Source organism: Pelobates fuscus, chromosome 4 (assembly GCF_036172605.1).
Source record: "Pelobates fuscus isolate aPelFus1 chromosome 4, aPelFus1.pri, whole genome shotgun sequence".
Classification (NCBI taxonomy): Eukaryota; Metazoa; Chordata; class Amphibia; order Anura; family Pelobatidae; genus Pelobates; species Pelobates fuscus.
The window spans coordinates 120,247,719-120,269,829 of record NC_086320.1 but is presented as its reverse complement, the minus strand read 5'-3'; the positions used below and the strand labels follow the sequence as shown (position 1 = coordinate 120,269,829).

Genomic DNA, 22,111 nt, shown 5'->3' with positions numbered 1-22,111 from the left:
TTCCAAGTAATGTGGAATTGATATGTTTGGAAGATATATATCAAGCATGACAGGAGATTTTATAACAGTTTAAGAGACAAAGCTATTTGAATCTGTAAACAATAATTTTTTTACCTATCATTTTATTTTGCATTTAGAATAAAAATCATTTTGGGGTCAGTTTGATATTCACAATACTTACTGAAAATGTTTTGTGTGCATAATTTAAATGTGGGTAAAATTAGTTTCCTTTCTTTACCTAGCATATACCTTTTATCCTGTAAATTACTGAAATTCCTCCGAGGAGGGTAGAACATTTTTTTTCAGGATTGTGCATATTTTTGAGCAACTCCAACTGTCTTGTAGTCAGCGATAACTAACTCAAATGAAATAGACGGGGCAGCTGGCCAAACATTTAACAAATTAAGTGATCAAAGATGTGCCTAATGTTTTCCATCAGTTCTTCTTGTGTATACAGCAGAGAGATCAGCCAAGACACCATTCTAAAAAACTGAACTGTAGCCGCCAACTCTGGTTTCAAGCATAACACACCAGAACATATATAAATATACTATAAGCATTCTAAACATCCCTGTGGACATTCCATATGTAAATATCCATTCATTTTATTTTAGACCATGACTTAACATGCAGTAGGTTACCCTTTTTAAACTGATGGATATATTCTTGTAGTAACACCAGATACTTGGAGAAATGCTACATTGTTTAAGCATTTTTCATTCAGAGTTGCAACAAAGAAATTCACTGTTTTTTTAAACCTTTTTTTTATATCAAAACATAAGGGTCCTTGGAAAGTATAATGGGACAAATGTGTGTCTTGGCAGAAATTGACCCCTCAATTTTGCAATGCATTATATAGATAAAACATTAAAACTTAGGCAAACAGGTAAAGATACAATATATGCTGTACTTGCACAGGTAAGTATCTGCCGCAGACAGGCTCCCTGACCAGAAAGTGGCTTCATCAATCCTCTCTTCTGGTTTCTAGTGTCTTATCTTGTTCCATAAAATGCTGACCATCATGGGTATATTAGATAAAGCGATTTATGCACTAGCCACAGAGTTATACACATAGAAGAACTATTAAATAATCTAAGACCTGTACAACAGTTGGTAATCAGTTTTATCATGTGCTGTGTGCAGCGATTTTCTGAGCCACCAACCCATTTTATAGTGGTAAGAGTGACCCGTTAAACTTGATGTACCTTGTTTTTTATACCTACTTAAAAGTGACACTATAGTCACACGAACAACTTTAGCTTAATGAAGCAGTTTTGGTGTATAGAACATGCCCCTGCAGCCTCACTGCTCAATCCTCTGCCATTTAGGAGTTAAATCCCTTTGTTTATGAACCCTAGTCACACCTCCCTGCATGTGACTTGCACAGCCTTCCATAAACACTTCCTGTAAAGAGAGCCCTATTTAGGCTTTCTTTATTGCAAGTTCTGTTTAATTAAGATTTTCTTATCCCCTGCTATGTTAATAGCTTGCTAGACCCTGCAAGAGCCTCCTGTATGTGATTAAAGTTCAATTTAGAGATTGAGATACAATTATTTAAGGTAAATTACATCTGTTTGAAAGTGAAACCATTTTTTTTTTCATGCAGGCTCAATCATAGCCAGGGGAGGTGTGGCTAGGGCTGCATAAACAGAAACAAAGTGATTTAACTCATAAATGACAGTGAATTGAGCAGTGAAATTGCAGGGGAATGATCTATACACTAAAACTGCTTTATTTAGCTAAAGTAATTTAGGTGACTATAGTGTTCCTTTAATGAACTATCAGATTGCCTTTTTGGGCAGGAAAAGAGAAGGACATGACCCAGAACCAGTGCTTTGTGTAGCCTCAAATGCAAAGAGATGTCTGACTGTCTCTTACCTTAAATCTGCTCATACAAACCTACTGCATAATAACATTAATGTGCAGCAGTAAATTCTGAGCAGGTTTTAAAGCTGTGTGTGTCTATGCATGTGAGTGGCTAAATTTGTGTGTGTTAATGTGCAAGCGCGTGCAGTGCAGAAATAATTAGATTTGTGCAAATGGGTTTTTGTATACATTTGCAGCTAATTAGTTACATGTTAGCGATGTTGTAATGTATGCAGGTCTGTCATCAGAAGGTGCAGGCAATGATTTGGTAAAGGTCCTGCTCAAGCAGAGGTGCCATCTGGACATTAAAATACAACAATATCTGATGCCCTAAATGGACCACACTCAAATTAATAACATAGATACCCAAATCAAACAGATCAAATTGCTGACTCCACTTGCACTCTGAGACTGTACAGGGAAGATGTTATATCATATCTTCACACAAGATTCCAACGTGGGATTTCCAATGGAATCAGCTACTTGTATCAATTTGCCACACTGGATCCCAGCAAAACCACCCTTCTGCACTCAAAAACATGTGTGCGTATTCTTGTGTAAGGCTGAATGTAGTTGTATTTGTGTGACTTTGTGTGTGTGAATGCGTATCTGTGTGTATGAGTCTTGGCATGTGTATCTCTATGTGTGTGTTTCTCTGTGAGTGTTTATCTTATCTTATGTGTTTCTATTTGTTTCCGTATGCATATGTCTAGAGGTATATGTCCAAGCCACTTGTTTTGTAAAGGTTTTTAAGATTTATGATGGCAGCCCTGTGTGTATGTGTGCTAATCAGGTTGTCTTTATGCAGATGAGTAGAGGACCTGGAGAACTGTCTTGACCAATGACAATATGTTACTGAAAAGTCAAAAGGGGATTAATGAATAACAACTGATATCATACAATTACATTTTCGAAAAGAGCAATATATTTAAGGTATTTAAAAGCTACAGCTCCACAATTGTTTGTGATCCATGCTAGGTAATTTTAAGGATGCAAAGTCCAAGGTAGGTCATACATAAAATCCTAGTTAAGGGGATGGTGTAGGCTCATAAAATGCACATCGAAGATTTCATGAACAAATAAAACCAGTCCGATCAAATGGCTGGGTTGGAAACAAAAAACATCCTCTTCTATAAGATAAGTAGCAAATCCCAATCATTGGAACATTGGATCAATCAATCATTCATCAATCATTGGAACATCTTTACAATCCTAAAAACAGACTAAATAGAGAACAAAAATGTAGTCTGGTCCCAGTACCCCTACTTCCTGAGATTGTTCTGTTTTGCTGTTGTGTAGGAGTATTCCGTTCTGTTTTACTTCCATTAGCCATTCTTTCAATTCCATGGTTTGGGTTGTTTCCAGAATGCTGATATGCAACTTTTAAATAAGCACTCCTAATTTTTTAAATCAATAAATAGGCAAGTAAGAAGGTCTAGCCATGATGAAATATATTTCATCATGTGGGATTTCTACGTCGCTGGTGGATTTAATACAATCGTCCAAGTACATCCATCCAAAATAATTGGATTTCAAGACACAGCCAGAATATGCATGGAGTGCTGTTCTTTACTCTGCATACCTCAAGCATGTAGAGAACATTTCATACGTTTCCAAATGGATTTGTTCAGTTCCAAGGACATTTTGCCATTTGATATTTGCTTGTAGATATCAATAGCATTGTGTGCATCAGGCAGGATATGTGCACAACAGATGTACTGTAACTGTGTAAAATGAACATGGCTATGTTAAAATTCTACCTATGTTTATATAACGATAAGATACACTATCAGAGTTATTCGCTAAAGTGAGAGCTGCCAGGAATTCAAAGTGAGTTTAAAAACTTAGGGCAAACGTCTCCTAGTCCATTCTGTTTTTAGTTTGGCTATCATAGCTTTTTATATGAAATTCAAATAGAATTCACTTGTATTCTCCACTATTCTCACATTTGTGAATAATCCTGTATGTTTGATCACATCATAGGAGAAGAAAACCTACTAAAAAACACACAACCACAAGTTAAATGAGAGGAAGATTGCATGATGATGGGAGGACCAAGCAGGGGTGCATGGAGGATCTCAAGCAGTACAGTGGGCATGGCATTTTTTAGGGTTATTCTGTTTAGTGAAAATTGTTGGAAATTCAAAGTGAATTTAAAATGTAAAGCCCACTGCAGTTATAAAACAAACCGTAAAAGCTAAATGTAAAGCCTTACTCTTGGAAAAAATATACCTGTAAAATGCTGCTGTTTTTTCCATGTTTCTTTCAGAAACAGGAGGATGATGTTCTTACTTCCCCTAGGCAGTGAGGGTAGCCGACCACCACTGGAGCATGGCTCCATTGCTCTTACTGGAGTGAATTCACTGAATCTCCTGGATGCTTGGTAAAGGGCCTTAGCAAGGTCTCTCAGCAGCTCACAGAACAGTTATAGGATCATGTGTATGACTATTATTACCCCCAGTCTAACATTACATTCTCCTGAGATTCTGGGGTGCAGCTGCTGAATATCTGGTGAATAAGGCATCTCTCGCTCGGCAAAACTGATCTATGTTCCTTATTATAACTGTCATATTTACTAAAATGAGAATTGAAAGTAAATTACAAATGTAAGGCCAGAGTAGCCAAACTGAAAGCATAGCTGACTTAAAGAACTTTTCCAGCTCAGCTGTTTTGACTTTGAATCTGAAATTAATTTTGAATTCCCTTAGTATGCTCACTTTAACCCCTTAAGACCGCAGGACGTACTATGCCGTCCTTATTTTGGTGGCTCTAAACGCCGCAGGACGGCATAGTACGTCCTGGGCGGTCTTCAGCCCCACGTGGCCGGCGGAACATGGCCGCTGCAGATCGCGGTCGGGGGGCATGCCTGGCCCCCCAGGCAGCCCCCCTGTGCCTGGGGACCGCGGTCTGCAGCTTCCGATCGCAGTGACAGGCTGTCACTGCGATCGGTATTTACCATGTGTCAGCCGATTTTAAAATCGGCTGACACATGGAGCCGGCGGAATTCTCTGCAGCAGATCGCGGTCGGGGGACATGCCTGGCCCCCCAGGCAGTCCCCCTGCGGTCAGTGACCGCGATCTGCAGAGTATGATCGCAGGGAGAGGCTGTCTCTGCGATCTGAATGCAGAGACAGCCTCTCCCTGCGATCTGATCGCAGTGACAGCCTGTCACTGCGATCAGAGGTTACTATGTGTCAGCCTATTGGCTGACACATAGTAACTGCAGGCAGGATCCCCCTGCAGATCGCGGTGGGGGGCATGCCTGGCCACCCAGGCACTCCCCCTGTGGCCAATTACCGCGATCTGCAGGAGGTGATCACAGTGACAGCCTGTCACTGTGATCACTGATCCTGTGTGTCAGCCAGTGATGTAAAATCACTGGCTGACACTGTCTCTGCCCCTCTCCTCCCCTATTAACCCCTTAATGTAAAAAAATAAATAAATTAGAGTTAAAAATAAAATACACTTACATCATTTATATATATATTATATATATGATCTATATATAATATATATATATATACGCACACATTTACACATACACTAAGTGTATTTTAATATTTATATATATAATTATATATATATATATATTAATATCAAAATACACGTAGAAGGATATTGATTAAATATATACATAATTATATATATATATATATTATAATAAAAAAATATGTAAATACGTAAAAAAAATTAAAATAAAAAAATAAATAATTAAAAATATATATGTGTGTAATTTCGTTCTAACTGTATTTTGATAATATATATATATATATCTATCTATCTATATATATATATATATATATATAGATAGATATAGATATCAAAATACACGTAGAACGAAATAATATACCCAAGTATATACGTATACATCACTATATGTATACCTATATATAAATAAAAATAATAGTAAAAAAATTATATACATATATATACATATATATATATACACACACGTGTATATATAATAATTTTACATATATATTTATGTAATAATTTTACATAATTAGGTATCCTAATTAATTACAATTAGCGGGACCTGCCTAACAACCCAGGCCGAAAGTATAGGGAATTTAATTTGCTAGCACTATATTTAACCCTATAACTTTCCAAGACACTATAAAACCTGTACATGGGGGGTACTGTTTTACTCGGGAGACATCGCTGAATACAAATATTTGTGTTTCAAAACCGTAAAATTTATTACAACAATGATATCGTCAGGGAAAGTGAAATTTATTGCCTTTTTCGCACACAAACGGCACTTACACTGACGATATTTTTGCTGTCATACTTTTTACTGTTTTGAAACACAAATATTTGTGTTCAGCAAAGTCTCCTGAGTATAACAGTACCCCTCATGTACAGGTTTTATGGTGTTTTCAAAAGTTACAGAGTCAAATATAAGGCTTGCGTTTCAGTTTTTTCACAATGAAATTCGCCAGATTGGTTACGTTGGCTTTGAGACCGTATAGTAGCCCAGAAATAAGAATTACCTCCATAATGGCATACCATTTGCAAAAGTAGACAACCCAAGGTATTGCAAATGGGGTATGTTCAGTCTTTTTTAGTAGCCACTTAGTCACAAACACTGGCCACAATTGGCTTTCAAATTAGTTTTTTGCATTTTTCACACACAAACAAATATTAACGTTAACTTTGGCTAGTGTTTGTGACCAAGTGGCTACTAAAAAAGACTGGACATACCCCATTTGCAATACCTTGGGTTGTCTACTTTTGCAAATGGTATGCCATCATGGGGGTAATTTTCATTCCTGGGCTACCATACAGTCTCAAAGGCAACATAACCAAACTGGCAAATTTCAATGTGAAAAAACTGAAAAGTGTAACATGCTATATTTGACCCTGTAACTTCCCAAAACACCATAAAACCTGTACATAGGGGGTACTGTTTTACACGTGAGACATCGCTGAATACAAATATGTGTATTTTATTGCAGTAAAAGCAAACAGTATTATGACATTCACAGTTAGAATGTCACATAGAACTAAGAAAATTTTAAAAAAATCATATTTTCTCTCATTTTTTTATATTTTATTCATATTACGTTATGTTCCATACCTAAATATTGGATGTTAAATGAAAGCCCTGTTTCCCCTGAACAAAATGATATATAATAAGTGTGGGTGCATTTAATATGAAAGAGGTAAATTATTGTTGAACAGACATATAGTCAAAATCTGTGGTTTGTTTACATTTTTTTTGGTTCACAACTTGTACATTTGGCTGCGGTCTTAAGGGGTTAATAAACAGCCTTGTTTTTGTTTGTTTTTTACAGACTGATGGTGCCAGGTGCAATGCCACCAGCTCTATGTCACTAACATGTCACAGTTAAAAGATTCCCTAACTGGTTAAGAGATGATCATATAACAGAGTTACTGGGCCACCTAGCACTCAGGGCCTGAAAGAAACTACACCTTCTCCAACCAATGTTAACACCGCACTGAGCTCAATATTTAAAGGGTTCCTCCAACCCTTATAACTTTAAATAAATAATGCACAACTGAGTATTATTCATTAGGTCCCCCCTCTTTAAAACAGTAAAATTAAGTAATAAAATTATTTTTTACCTACTTAAAATCCAGCACTGGGAACTCCCAGCGCTACTTTTCATGCCCCTCACGCCTGCTGTTGCACAGTACAACAAAACGTTTCTCATAGAGAAGCCTTTGATTGGACGGTTAAGTCACCACAATGAGGAGGGAGAGAGGTGAAACTAAAAATAAAAAACTCAACAGAGGGGATACGGTGCGGGAAGGCTGCAAGGAAGGATAGAAGGCAAAAAACTCAAGAAAATCTCGAGTGCGGGAGTGTAAACAGCACATAAGGGTAAATAACTCTGCTTGTGAAGTGTTTAAAGTATCAGATGCCTTCCTCCATGACCACTTCAAAAAGCAGAAGTGATATTGGACATTGGAGTAAACCTTTAAGAAATGATTCAGGCATCTGAAATGCAAGTTGTAGTGGATAAAGAATTGTGCATACAATAATTTCATTTTTTTAGTGCAAGAAACTAGAAGTAAAATGTAAAGCACCTTGCTTACTAACTCCACCCTTAAGACACTGTATTTCAGTAAGAAGTGTTAAGCCTAACGGGAGTCAATCACATTACATTATTGTTATTTATTTTAATGCATAAAATGTAAAATTAGCAATGTTGTTCACACATGCATGATGTAGATACAAAATGTTGTTTGGATAAATCAGGGATATTATTTCCATATACTCAAGTAAGCACAAGCAGTTGCTTTTCATATAAGTTAAAAGATAAAGATACAATCTTTTTGAAATACTCAGAGTGACTGTGTCGGAATTTTCCTGAAGTTCCAATGCAGTCAAAAGATATACTAAGACAAAGAAAGGACTACGTTGTCTTAGTATTATTCTTTCCCCCACTTGACAAAACTTGACAAAAGCCAAAAGAGCTTGACAAAAGAGCTACCTTTGTCAAGTTTTGTGACAGCTAGTGACAGCTTTGGTAAAAAAGGCTCTTTCTATGAAGAATCATCGCAGAATCATCCATAGACCTTAGAACAACACTGACGTGGGAGCTGAAAGGGACCAACTGGAAGAACATGGAAGGGGGCAGGAGGAACATAGTTACATAGGCTGTTTTTTGCTGTTGATCCAAAAGAAGGCAAAAAAAAAAAACAGCTTGAAACACTTCCAATTTTGCAACAACCTAGGAAAAACATTCCCTCTTGACCCCAGAATGGCAGTCAGATTAATCCTTGGATCAAGAAGGATTTATCCTACATTGAAAAATTATATCCTTCAATATTCTGTTTTTGCACGTATGCATCTAGTTACTGTTTTAAAAATCTGTACGGACTCTGATGAAACCACATCTTCAGGCAGAGAATTCCATATGCTTATTGTTCTTACAGTAAAAAAACCCTTTCCTTTGCTTTAGACTATATCTTCTTTCTTCCAGTCGAAATGCATGACCTTGTGTCCTGTGTAAAGTCATGTTTGTGAATAGATTTCCACACAATGGTTTGTATTGGCCACGAATATATCTGTATAATGTTATCATATCCCCTCTTATGCGACGTTTTTCTAAACTAAAGAGGATTCAAATTTGTTAACTTTTCTTTATAGCTAAAATGTTCCATTCCTTTTTTTTTTATTTTGTAGCACTCCTCTGCACTCTTTATAGTGCCATAATATCATTCTTTAGGACAGGTGCCCAAAATTGCACAGCATATGTAAGATGTGGTCTTACCAGCGATTTATAAAGAGGCAAAATGATATTCTCATCCCGAGAATGAATGCCCTTTTTCATGCATGACAATACCTTACTGGCCTTAGCAACTGCTGATTGACATTGCACATAGTTGCATAGTTTGTTTTCTACAACAATTCCCAAGTCCTTCTCATCTGTGGTTATCTCTAATTCGCTTCCATTAAGGTTATAAGTTGCTTGTGCATTCTTGACGCTAAAGTGCATGACTTTGTATTTTTCTACATTAAATTTTATCTGACATTTGAGTACCCATTCTCCCAGTCTATCTAAATTCCTCTGCAGCAAAGTAATATCTTGCTCACGTTGTATTACTTTACAGAGTTTTGTGTCATCTGCAAACACTGAAACATGACTTTCAATGCTTTTTTCAAGTTCATTTATAAACATGTTAAATAGTAGGGGCCCCAAAATGGATCCCTGACGGTAGGGCCGGTGCAAGGATTTTTGCCGCCCTAGGTGAAAAATTGTTTGCCATCACATTCATTCCACCCATTCATGCAGACTTACATACACATGCACATGCTGACACAAACACTGACCCACACACATACACTCACATTGACCCCCCTCAAAACAAACACACTGGCCCATGCAAACACACTGACTCATAAAGACACACACACTAACCCATGCTGATACACGCTGACTCATGCAGACACACGCTGACCTATACACACAGAGACACACACACACACACACAGACCCATACACACAAACAGACCCATACATACACACACACTGACCCATGCAGACAAATGCAGACCCATACGCAGACTTATACATACACACACGCACACACTGACTCATAAAAACACACACACTGACCCATACAGGCACACACTGATCCATACACAAACGCTGACCCATGAAGACACACAGAGACCCATGCACACACCTATACATACATACACACACATACACACAGACCCATACATGCACACACACAGTCCCATACATACACACACAGACCCAAGCAGACTGACATACACAAACATACTGACTGAAACATACTGACACACATTCTCTGAAACACACTGTGCATTCTCACAGTTTCTGTGAACAGAAACCCATCTGAACAGACTAAAGAGCAGTGTTTTCATACAACTTTAGTGTTACATATAAATACATACATCAAACAAAGAAAAGAACACATTTAGGTTTTTCACTATAGACTGCTGACGGGGCATAAATGATAAAAAAAAAAATCTTTCCAAAGGTATTAGGTATTACAAATAACAGTATGGAAATTTTCCACTCACTAAACTTGTCTGAAATATTTTTTTCCTCTTCCTGTTAATTAAACTGGGAATTTGGGTAGTCAGCAAAGGTTTGACTGATTTATAAATCCCCAAATACACACCTGTATTTATTCTAAATAGAGGAAGCAGATATCTCTCGGAGTTTGCTTATTCAAATATATAGTATTTACAGATATTAATTTAATTTTTATGTTTATTGTATTAGGCCAATTCTCCAGAATCAGCTGTCGAATGTTTCCTTTAAAAGTGCTTTCTAGTTAGTTCCTCTTAATTGCTTGCTAAATGTTATTGCTCTGAGCAATAAGCCAATTTTCTTTGGGTGCTTATACGGGTGAACGTAGGACAATTGGATTACATATTCACATTACCCAGATATACTCAGTCAGAGCTGCAGAGGCTTCTAAAAATAGCTATTTAGATGATCCAAGATGAACAGGTGGCTTATTTGCCCTTAGGCATTTCAAATGTTTCTTGGCTTGAAAAGTCCATTTGTAAGGCTAGACTGTATCTCTTCATTAACAATTGCACATTTTTTTGTTCATTTAACAAGAAAGATCCTGAAAAAGTTGGGCATTGTTCCCATTTTAAAATGTTTGGTGTATTCAGTGTACAGTAGTAAGGTTTGACTGTTAATCATATTCCTTTGTACAGGAATATGTTGATGATGGGTTAATAACAACAACAACAAACTGATAAGATGAGGTCGATGGGAGCAGTAAATGATTAAATCAATGGTTAGCAAAGTTAGCTTCATCAGATATTATTGTAACATTTGAAGTCGATTTTAAACATGGTTTTTAGTTCTGAATAGTGTCTATGCTGTGTTAAATTAAAATATAAAATGCACGATTACATGAAAGGGATACTCTGATGTGGATTTGCCAGCTTTTAGATGCATTATGGAGATTTTCCTGCAACAATTGATGTGCTTGTTGATTCTCTGAAAAACTAAGGAGGAGTACTCAAGTGGTGAATGGTAGCTGACACAATCTTTCATGATAATTTATGAGTTACATCTCATTCATATATATTTTGATAAGTAAGCAGCCAGCAGAGGTTCTGTTTAAGATTGCATTGTTTTATGTATACTCTCCCATAGAAAAATGAGATATTCTCTTATCAAATATAAAGACTGTATATTTTTCCCAATAACCCCTTTGCAGCATGATTATATGAGCAATACACAGCATTTTTATTATTAAATGTGTCATAATTTACTTTTGGAATTTATATTATCCTTTTATGGTGCCAGGAGGTCCCTGTGCTGCTTCACTTTTAGATAAACTGTTCACGGTGTAACCTCAAAGTCTGTGCCCCAGCGCCAGATCGCTCTGCCCCCCTGTCATTCGACTTTGTGAAATGCTAGATAAGGGAAGGCTTGGACAGGGGAGCTACTAATTGGTTTAGAACAGTCAGCTGACGCTCTAAGCCAATCAGTAGAGCCCCATTCACACAAAGAAAATTACATAACTCTTTGTAAACCTGTATCAAGCAGAAAATATGTTGAAATATGAGATGCACTCTAACATCGTTGTCGCCCAATGTACCTCTGAAATGACACAGTGACTTCTCTAAAAGTAATAGTGCCTTAATCCTTTACTGGGGGTAAGTAGGTGAAGGTTAGTATAAAGCATACTTTTCTCCCCAGCACGTCTATATCAAGGGCAATGCCATGGTCCACTGATAAACAGAGCGTGCAATTGATCATCTGGTGCAAAATATGATTTAATATGAATGCTTGGATATTCCTTCCATAGGGCAATATGTGCACCCACATATGCTGGTGCGGAGAGCACTCTGGGGGTTAAATGCATTTCATTATATCCTTTATAATGTAAACTACAAATAAAAACCCATTAGAATTAAAAAAAGAAAGAAAGTAGAAAAAGTTACATTTGCTAATTTCTAGCTAGCAGTCAGATGGTCCAAAAATCTGACATGTATTAATAACACTGCAGCCCTGCACCATTCATTTCCAAAAACAATCCCTGCTTCCATTATAAATGAGTTCCCCTTATTCTTAGTGATGTAACCGCACTCCCAAATTGTACATTACTGTAAGGAATAATTCATCAAAGGCTGGTTCTTACAAGATCTGTTGCAAACCCAAGATTGCTGTAATTTTAGACTTTAGCGTAATTCTTCGGTATGCAGGAAGTTACTTTGTCTGAGGAATCACTTATATACCTGAGCCAGTCTAGTAACTCCAATAAAATGTGAAATGATCCAAAATGACTGCTACTTACAGTCTTATTTTAGCATTTTATTTATTGTAAAGGAACTGCCTTTATATAAATGTATGTTGGGTTGGAGAGATTACACATTTTGTTCTTTTAAGTAAAGCTTCACTTATCTGTTGGATATAATTTCCCTTAAAAACCACGCCAACTCTATGAGGCACTGTCACCCTCCCTTCTGTTTATCTAATGAAACCAGCTGCACTGGGTTTCATGTATACTATTATAAACCATTTTCACTAAGTGGGATTAGCTGCAGAGCTTTCCAGTGCAAGGAACTGCATTAATCACATCCCCATCTTCTAAGAGTGAATTTGTCAAAGCTACAAAGTCTCCTGAGAAGCAGGACCCCTTTCACTAATACTTGCCTCATGTCTGACCAGCTGTGAATCTGGATCACAATACACCCAGAGGCACTCTAGCTTTTGGTATCACTGATGACCAGCTATCCATGTGTTGTACACATTAGTCCAAGACACTTCTCCCTTTCTTCTTCAACAGTCCCATTGAGTATAAAATGTTCTGTCATCAGGAGTTTTAAGTGTGATTAGATGACGGTGCTAACTGATCAGAACACATTTTATTTATATATATATACACACAGAAATAAAGAGATGCACTCCCAGGACTTGGTAGATGAAAAAAGGGGTAGTTTATTCCAATAAGTATAGCATTAAAAAATAGCCGACGTTTTGACCCGTTCGGGTCTTTCTCTAGGACCTTGAGAAAGACCCGAACGGGTCGAAACGTCGGCTATTTTTTAATGCTATACCTATTGGAATAAACTACCCCTTTTTTCATCTACCAAGTCCTTGGAGTGCATCTCTTTATTTCTGTTTATATATTTTCAACGTGGGATTGCACCCAGGCTAAATTGAACTATACACATGAAAGGGTGAGTGCCAAGAAACACTGTTTATATATATATATATATATAGCTTAATGTACCTGCTCTTAGTAGCCACCTTCATCTCTTATATTTTTACACCTCGTTATGTTTTCACCAATATAATTTTTGCCAATTACAGGGCAAATATAATACAGTACAATACAACCGATCATTTACATATGACCTGAATGAGTCCCACTGAAGTCCCCAAAATCTGCGTATTACTTGGTAAACATACCCATAATTATTTGTTTTAAGAATAAAGCATTAATTGAGAGGGTCGCTCTATACATAGTTGCAACATTTCTGAGACAGAGAGTAACCTGCATCTACATTTAGCTCTCAGAATGCCTTATACCTGCACTGATTTGTAAAATCACTGCAATTATAAGACAGGCTCCCTGAGCTCTCAATCAGATGGCATTATTAGTTCTGGATTACCTATATCGATTTTGTGTAACTTGTGACTGTGGCAGGCTGTACAGTAATATACAGGATATTTTTTTTAATAATTTTGCTTCATGTAATCATTATTTTTTTCTATATAATGCATTAAAAATAAACTTCCTTTTCACCATTGCTTCCCTTAAAAGTGAATGAATATAGAGTCATAAATCATCAATGTTTTTCTTGAAAAGGTTACTAATTTAAATAGCTTTTTGGGGAGATGCAGATTTTAGCCATGTGGATGGGAGGATGGGAGATTCGCAAGCTATTTATCAAACTCAAACTTAAATGTACCATTTATTTAAAGGTCAAGATTTACTGCAAGTAATTGGCAAGTTCAATTCCTGACTCCATAACAGGAAACCAAGCCTTGAATTATCAAGTCGGAATAGAGATTGTGTCCTTGTCCTTCAAAATATGCCGGTAGAAGCAGAGAATTACAATGAGCATTGGTTTAAATACACTATAGGTTCTCTGAACTGTAAATATTTCCCCTTGTCAAGGAAGCTTTTTTCAATCAATAAAAAGAAAGCATGATAACATTTTCTTTCATAAATTCTTGCAGAAACATTGTATTTTCTACACTGCTTTTAAGCTTGAGTGAATTTTCATCTTTGTTGTATTTGCCCATTATGATTTTAAAGGGACACATACCACAATATGGAATGGTTGTAAATTAGAGTACTTGTAACAAGAAGAAACAATTACATATCCGTCTAGATTAAAAAAAAAAAGAATTAAATCCATCAAGTTCAACCTTTCACACTTTAATTAATGCTGTTGTTCCAAAATAAGATGAACAACCAAATTTGATGTGAATTCTAATGGTGTCAAACCAAGGAAAAATCCTTCTTAATTCCAAAACAGCATTTTGATTTCTATTTGGCCAGCTTTCCCATGCACATTGATTATACCCTCAAATAATATGTTTTTTTTTTTCTTTCTTTTTTTTTTTTTTAAGCATCAGCATACTTGGAAAAATAGCAGCTTACTTTGTCTTTACCACGAAGAACTGATTCATGTTATTTAACTTAAAGTCTTTGAAACAGATGCCATGCCAGGCCTACCATGATTTAAAGAGAATTGTCTGACTCATTACCATTAAAAGTTTATATCTTTTTATTAGATTTGGCTGCAAATAATGGGAAGGGTACCACCATTCAAAAAAACAACCAAAATAAACAACAACAAAACTGTGCCTAACACTGAGCAACAAAAGCCCCCTAAATAAAATTAAAAAAAAAACAACTGTTATTCTATCACTATAGCATCAAAGGCATCAAAGAGTTGGCACTGTGTGCCCCTGAACAAGCATATATTATACAAGATCCAACACACTCAATCATTCACTAAAACAGCAATTTCAAAGCTCAAATAATGTAATATTAAAACGTAAAACATAAGCTGGGCAAAAATAATGGGAGTTTAGTTACAGTCTATGACCATACATTGCATAAACCTGTACCTGTTGATGTACCCTATTCTTGCAGATCCAGAGAGACAAGCAAGTAATGACCAACTTATCCAGCCATGGATCAGTTTTGCACCGGGGCCCCATGGATTGTGTGTACGCCACTGAATCCAGCATAGTGGTCGTAGACAAGGAATGGAAGACTGTATTGGTGAAGGATGTAGCAATACCCAGTGACCATAAATTCAAGAAGATGGAACACGGGAAGGTGGGCATGTACAATGGACAGAAAGTGGAGCTACAGTGGATGTGGAAAGTAAAGGCAGCAGTAGCCCCAGTTGTGAAAGAGAGCACTTAGAGTTGGGAACCCAATGTTGGAAGAGTGGCTTTAGTAGATTCCAGGTGGAAGATCTGGGATCTCTGTCCAGAAGAGTGCAGTGTTAACATACTGCACAGAACGGTCAAACTCCAAGGCCTCTACAGGAAAACCTGCAGATAAGGAAATCACAAAATGCACCTGGAGTGGTGAGAACAGGAATATATATTCTTGCTTAGGTGAGGTTTTTTTTTTTGTTTCTTTTAAATCACGATCACGCATGTTCAGGTGAGTACAGCCCTCTTGGTCTTATACATGATATGTATTTGGGAGTCCAGGCCAACACCCATGGCTTTGCACCTGTCCATGTCACAGGTGTCTCATTCCAGGGACTTATTTAACCTTGCACTGCAGAGAGTCCCAGGAAGAAGCATGTCTCAAGTAAGTAGATTAATCTCATAAGAGCAAACATTAGGCTGTTAGAGTAGGACCTGCCAAGAATTGGGTACATTGACGTTGGGGCAGGCTTATGCAATTAATGATTATATACTGTCACTAAACCCCCATTTACTTTTTGCCAAGGCTAGGTGTTTAAAAAAAAAAAAAAAAAAAAAAAACTATTACATTCAATGAGCTTTGAAATTGTGGTTTAGTGAATGAATGAATGAGTGAGTGTGCTCGATCTTGTATGATATACACATATATAAAAATTAGGGTTTTTGTTGTTGTTTGTTTCGTTTAGCCATGTAACCTTAAGCTGAAACTGAAATAGGGAACCTGATTACAAAGCAAGATAATAAGTGAAATAATAATGTATGTAGCATAACAAGTTAAATCTTATAAGCAAGGGGGAGTCTAGCAATATTGAAATTATGTTATAAAGACTGATTCAATTACTTGGACAATCCCTAAAATCCCTGAGATGCATTATGTGCTAAGATGTATTGATTTGAGGAAGTGGTTTTGCGGAAAATCTTGTTTATTTCAGTCATCTGCCTAGTGATTCACCAAGGTCCCTTCTCCGAGGGCTACTTTGTTTGAGGCCAAAGTAGGAAATTTCAGTACAAAGTTATTCATATAAAGATATAACTAAGAATGCAAGTAAGTATTGCATTCATTAGCATTATCTGCAAAGTAAATGCAGTGGTTCCTAAACCCATAATGGGTTCTGACCGAGTAACTGCTAATGAAACCCCACAAGATTATTCAGTAAAAGTGAGAACTAAATGTGGATTCAAATTTAAGGTATTATATCCAAACTAGAAGCATTCTCTAATTCAGTTAAGCATTCAGTTCAGCTACTGTGGCATTACATTTGAGTTTACTTTGAATTCTCACTGTAACGAATAACCCTGACACCAATTCTAACAATATCATAGGTGTTTTAATGCATTCTCATCATATCAAGACAGGAACTGGTTTCAAATAATAGAAGGTATTGGTACATTAATTATATATACACATAGAACATTTTTATTATTTTTTATTTTTTAACACTTTGCAATTATACAGAGGAGGTAAAACAATATTGACATGTAATGAGAGAAACAAGATATGAAGTGGGCCCTGCTTAAATGAATTTACATAGTCAAGTAACCATGTGCATCACCATAACATGATTTGGGATCATAAAAAGGATTAGTATTTAGGATGATTAGAGTTTACTGAAGTCTGTAAATCAAGATCATACAGTACAAGCTGCAGAAAATTGATCTTTTGTTTTATAAACTTTGAAAAACACAATGAACAAAAACAAACTATCACTATAGCACAACAATAAAATACTCCGCTAATCAATAAACAACTAACCTTTGTTCATTTTATAGCTATAATGCTTTTATAAATTTAGATTAGTAAAGTTACACTCTGTCAGTAGATCTCTAGTTTGTATCTTTAAATGGAACACCAAGCAAGCTAATGCAATTACTCATAGCGTAGGAAGCAAGGAAAAAGTTTTTGTGTAATCAAATTATTCACACATTAACATGGTCTGTTGGCAGATGAGATGATTTTGTTTACACTTCCTGCATACCACCTTTGCTCTAGACCAGATTCACCAGTTAAATTCTTTAGATAATCTGGTTCCTCTGTACCTACAAGCAAACCTTCTACAAACTGCTTCTTTGAACCTATTCTTCTTTAGTTCTTTCTTATATTCCTGTGTTATTAACATCTCACCAGACAGTAGACCCTTGGCTTGGCCCATGCTACTTTGCAGGCTACCCTAACCAAACTAAACCACGCTCTAAAATCCTCTATTACAGAGACTTCAGATAACCAAACATCCAGGCTACAATTCTACATCAAAATCTTCTTTTCATGAGTGTTTATTATTATCATGCATCCAGTTACTGCCATGGGTTGTCTTACACCAGGCCTTCTCTGGTTGGTGTGGATTTAACAAATTAGAGTATCACCAAGATAACAATTATGATTTTTTTTTTACTTTCTGTATAGTTAATAATTCATTTATTTAGTGACCTTATTAAATCTATTTTAATGAGTTCCTATTCTGCTAAAATTAGCTATTGCCACACTACTAACAAACACAAATTCATGCTTAACGTTTCCTCGTGTAACTGGGCTCTATCAGAATATCCTTTTTTGCTGACGTGGGGTTATTTGGAAATATATACTGATTCCATTCAATCTACACAATCTATTCATATCCCAACACTGACCCAAGTAAAATTCTACAAAATAGCAACTAGATGTAGAACAGCTGACTTGGAAATACACATCCAAGGGTATCACTTTAACAGTAAAAGGGCCATGGACTGATCTTTCAGGAGCTGTAGTTGCATGCAAGGTCTGAGTAACATAGTGCTCACTAAGATAAGACAATAGGTGCATGCCCACTGGTTTAGAGACATTCTGCTTACATTGGCAGTCCACAGTGAACCATAACTAAGGGCTGTTATAAACGTATAAACCTCAACTTCTTTATTTTTATTGCCATTTATTTATATAGCGACAACAGATTCCGTAGCGCTTTACAATAATATGAGAGAGGGGCTTTAACTATAAATAGGACAATTACAAAAAACTTACAGGAACGATAGGTTGAAGAGGACCCTGCTCAAACGAGCTTACATTCTATAGCAAGTGGGGTGTAAAACACAATGGACCAGCAATGGACACATTGAATACAATTTAGTAAATCCACTATTTGCAATTTACACACAGATCTTGCTCAGTCCGATTGCCATAAATAATGGATAAGTAAGGGATTAGGATTAAACCGAATTTACTTGACTGTGTACTTAGTACTGAGAAAGAGGAGCAAGAGGTGGCTTACTATATAGTAATGGATAGCCATCAACATTTCCTCAATAGGAAATGATGGCAAATCTGAACAGAACACAGCAGGCCAAAAAAAAAAAAAAAACAACAAACTTTTACTAACAGCCCGAAACTAACATGAATGATTTTATATATATATATGCTCACACTATAAAACAGAGTGATACATTAAACATTTCTTTCAGGGAAACATTTTTTTATCCTAGCCACTTTTTCAAGAAAAATATTGTGCTCAGCACAATAATCTAGAATTGCATGTTTGAGCAATTTAAAAGATTGATTGATGTGTTAACTATACAGTGTGACAGTTTGCAACTTTACAGCTGCACTAATGCTTACAAATAAATTATTCAATGAGGAGTAATGTTAGGTAATTTCCAAACAAAATTCACAGCAAATGTTTACTTTGCAGTATTATTTCATTTGAGAAATTCTGTAAGGATTAAACACAGTATGGGCCTCCTTACTATAATCAAATTTCAGATGTAGCTCTTTAAATATTGAATAGGATATTTTTATATTTATATATAACAACTCTTATAAAGAAAGTATTAAAATTGAAGTTCGCAATCAAAGGTCGTAGCTTTGGTGTAAGTCTTAGAACATTTGATGAAGTATATAGTGTGCTAACATTCCAAAGGGCCACATACTGAGCTAATAAACTCTCCGTGGATCATGGATCCTGACTCTAATGAGCACATAAGGCAAGTTCCAGCCATTTCTCTGGGGCAGCTGTTATGTGTTAAGATTAGAAATCGGAGACAGTTTTGTGGTCACTATTCAAGAGGCATACATGTTGACTAATGTTAAAGTCTTCCAAAATTAGATCATCACCAAACCACCAATACAGTTTTAGAACTAATATTTTGGAGGACTGAACAGGACATCCTTAGCATAATATATATATATATATATATATATATATATATATATATATATATTTCATGTAAGGTGAAATATATGATGAAAGTCTTATATGTGGACTGAAACGTCGGCCCTTTAACATGGAATATTATTAAAGTCTATAACTTTTAACCTTTGAAAAAAATTTGAGTTCTGGTCATCCTTCTACTATATATGTATATATCCTTATGGAAGATTTATGCAAATCTTAAACGTTGAACACTCAAGAAAAGTTTATTTTTATTTTTATAAATAAACGCGTAGAGTGCTGTGGTCCTTTGAAATTGTACACATATAATGCTATATGTACATCATACCAAACAATTCCCTGTAATTATATATAATAAAAGAATGGCTGCACATTTGAGGGTCAAGACTAGAACACATAGCTAAGTCATAAGTCTTGTAAGTCATACAAGCTTAACACCAATAAAAAAATAAATAAAAAAAACAACTTGCATTTAGTAAACTTTAAGACTTAATTTTCCTGTATGCAGACAGGATTATGTAGGCTTATTGCCACCTACAAATAAGATAACTTTTCTAAAAACAAACATTTATTTAGCAAAATCCCTTTACAAAAGCTAAAGCAGAATTCTTGTATTAAAGGACACTAAGATCTGACTACAAAGTTCTCCCAGGTCAAGCACCATTGTTTCACACAGATAGCTGTTGCATTAACTTTCGTTTAGTACAGAGTTCGCCAAGTCACATTGTCACTGAGTAATAAGAAAAGGCAGATAGATGATTGTAACAGGTCATTCCAAACAACGCTATCAGCAGCTTTGCTCTATCTGAATACAGGGATCGTTCGAAATTGCTCTAAAAAAAACTGTTACCTTGTATCCATCCCAGCCTTTTCTTTATCTTACCAGCCTCAAATAGCCTCTAAAATAGCATGGGGGCTTTTCACTCTCCACAGTAACGTTGCTGCTGGACTACAACTCTCATTACACTCAGCCAGACAACTACCCAAGAGTAGTGGTACTTCCAGCTCAGCCAAACACCGATGCTGTTTTAGTAAGAGAAACATATCAGACAGAGCTCAGCCCATGGGTTACCTGATGAGAGAACACTGAGTGGAAGGCATCTCTGGTACAAAGCTGTGCTCCACTATTGGGGATCTTGATGGAGTGTAAGAATGGTATCCAGTTAGGACCACGCTTCCAGAATCCTTTATCTCCATTATACCACCAGGACCACAGACATGTCTGCCCCACAGGCTGACCACACAGCACTAAGAGTTCAGAGTGACTGTCACAGATACATTGTCTTCCTCCCCCTGACAGTTCCTTGTATCTGTGTGACTTGAGGAGCCCCGGGTGCAGCAGGCAGGGGTGAGTGCAGGACAGGAGGACTGAGCTTACAGTCACAATACTGGCAGCTCTATTAACATATCTTTAAAAACACCGCCCCCAGCTTAAGGAAGTGCCTGGGTCCGTAGGAAGCAGAAATCACAGCCTTCCATGTCCTTTGTCTGGAGCCCTGATTGAGCTGAGCCATGCCCATTCACTCATGCTGCCCTTTAACTCACAAAGTGCAAATATTTTACGATGAAAAGTGAGTAGATATGGTTTCATGACGCTGCATGCGATGACGTGAAACAAAATAAATACTTTTCAGTGGTCATGGACTTTCTAAAGGGATGTGAAAGAGGAAATGTGTAATTGTTATTAATGTATGTGTGTGTCGCCAGTCAGTGCTGAGCATTTGATTGGACCATATACGCATACTGACAGATACTTTATCGGCAGTTAACCATTTCACCACTGACTTCATATTGAAGGGAAAATAAATAAATTTCAAAATAAAATTATTTTAAATATGGGATGCAGTGCTAACACATAACAGGACAAAGCAAATACAGACACTAATTGCTGTTAAAGGATCTGTAATTAAATAATATAAATTAACGATGAATTAAAGGTAATTATCCCCCTACTACATTATATAAGCTATTACATGAAAATGAAAAAAGTTTTAAAGAAACAATTTATTATTTGCCTAAAATGTTTCCTGCCCCTCAACAGTAGTGCCTTGTTCTGGTTTGTGGTGTCTAGTTTTATCCCATAAACCACTGAACAGCAGAGAATTATGGGATATGTAGTTTATCCCCCCCCCCCCCCCCCCAGAACATTTCTAGTCAATAAGATTAATCAATCTGTTCTAAAAAGGGTTAGCAGCCATAAAGTGACTGCTTCCTATTTAGATATAGC

General features: G+C 36.5%; 1 protein-coding gene across 2 annotated transcripts in view; it reads right to left on the bottom strand.

The window, feature by feature from the left end:
- Positions 1 to 21,421, bottom strand: part of ARHGAP28 (Rho GTPase activating protein 28) — a 117,872-nt gene extending 96,451 nt beyond the window's left edge. For both annotated transcript variants that reach the window (XR_010090745.1, XM_063451543.1), the window contains exon 1: positions 20,957 to 21,421. Coding sequence is in view for 1 of the 2 variants with exons in the window: in XM_063451543.1 (XP_063307613.1) it covers positions 20,957 to 21,081 (125 nt within the window). In the remaining variant the exon portion in view is untranslated. The remainder of the gene's footprint in view (positions 1 to 20,956) is intronic.
- Positions 21,422 to 22,111: the final 690 nt, after the last annotated feature.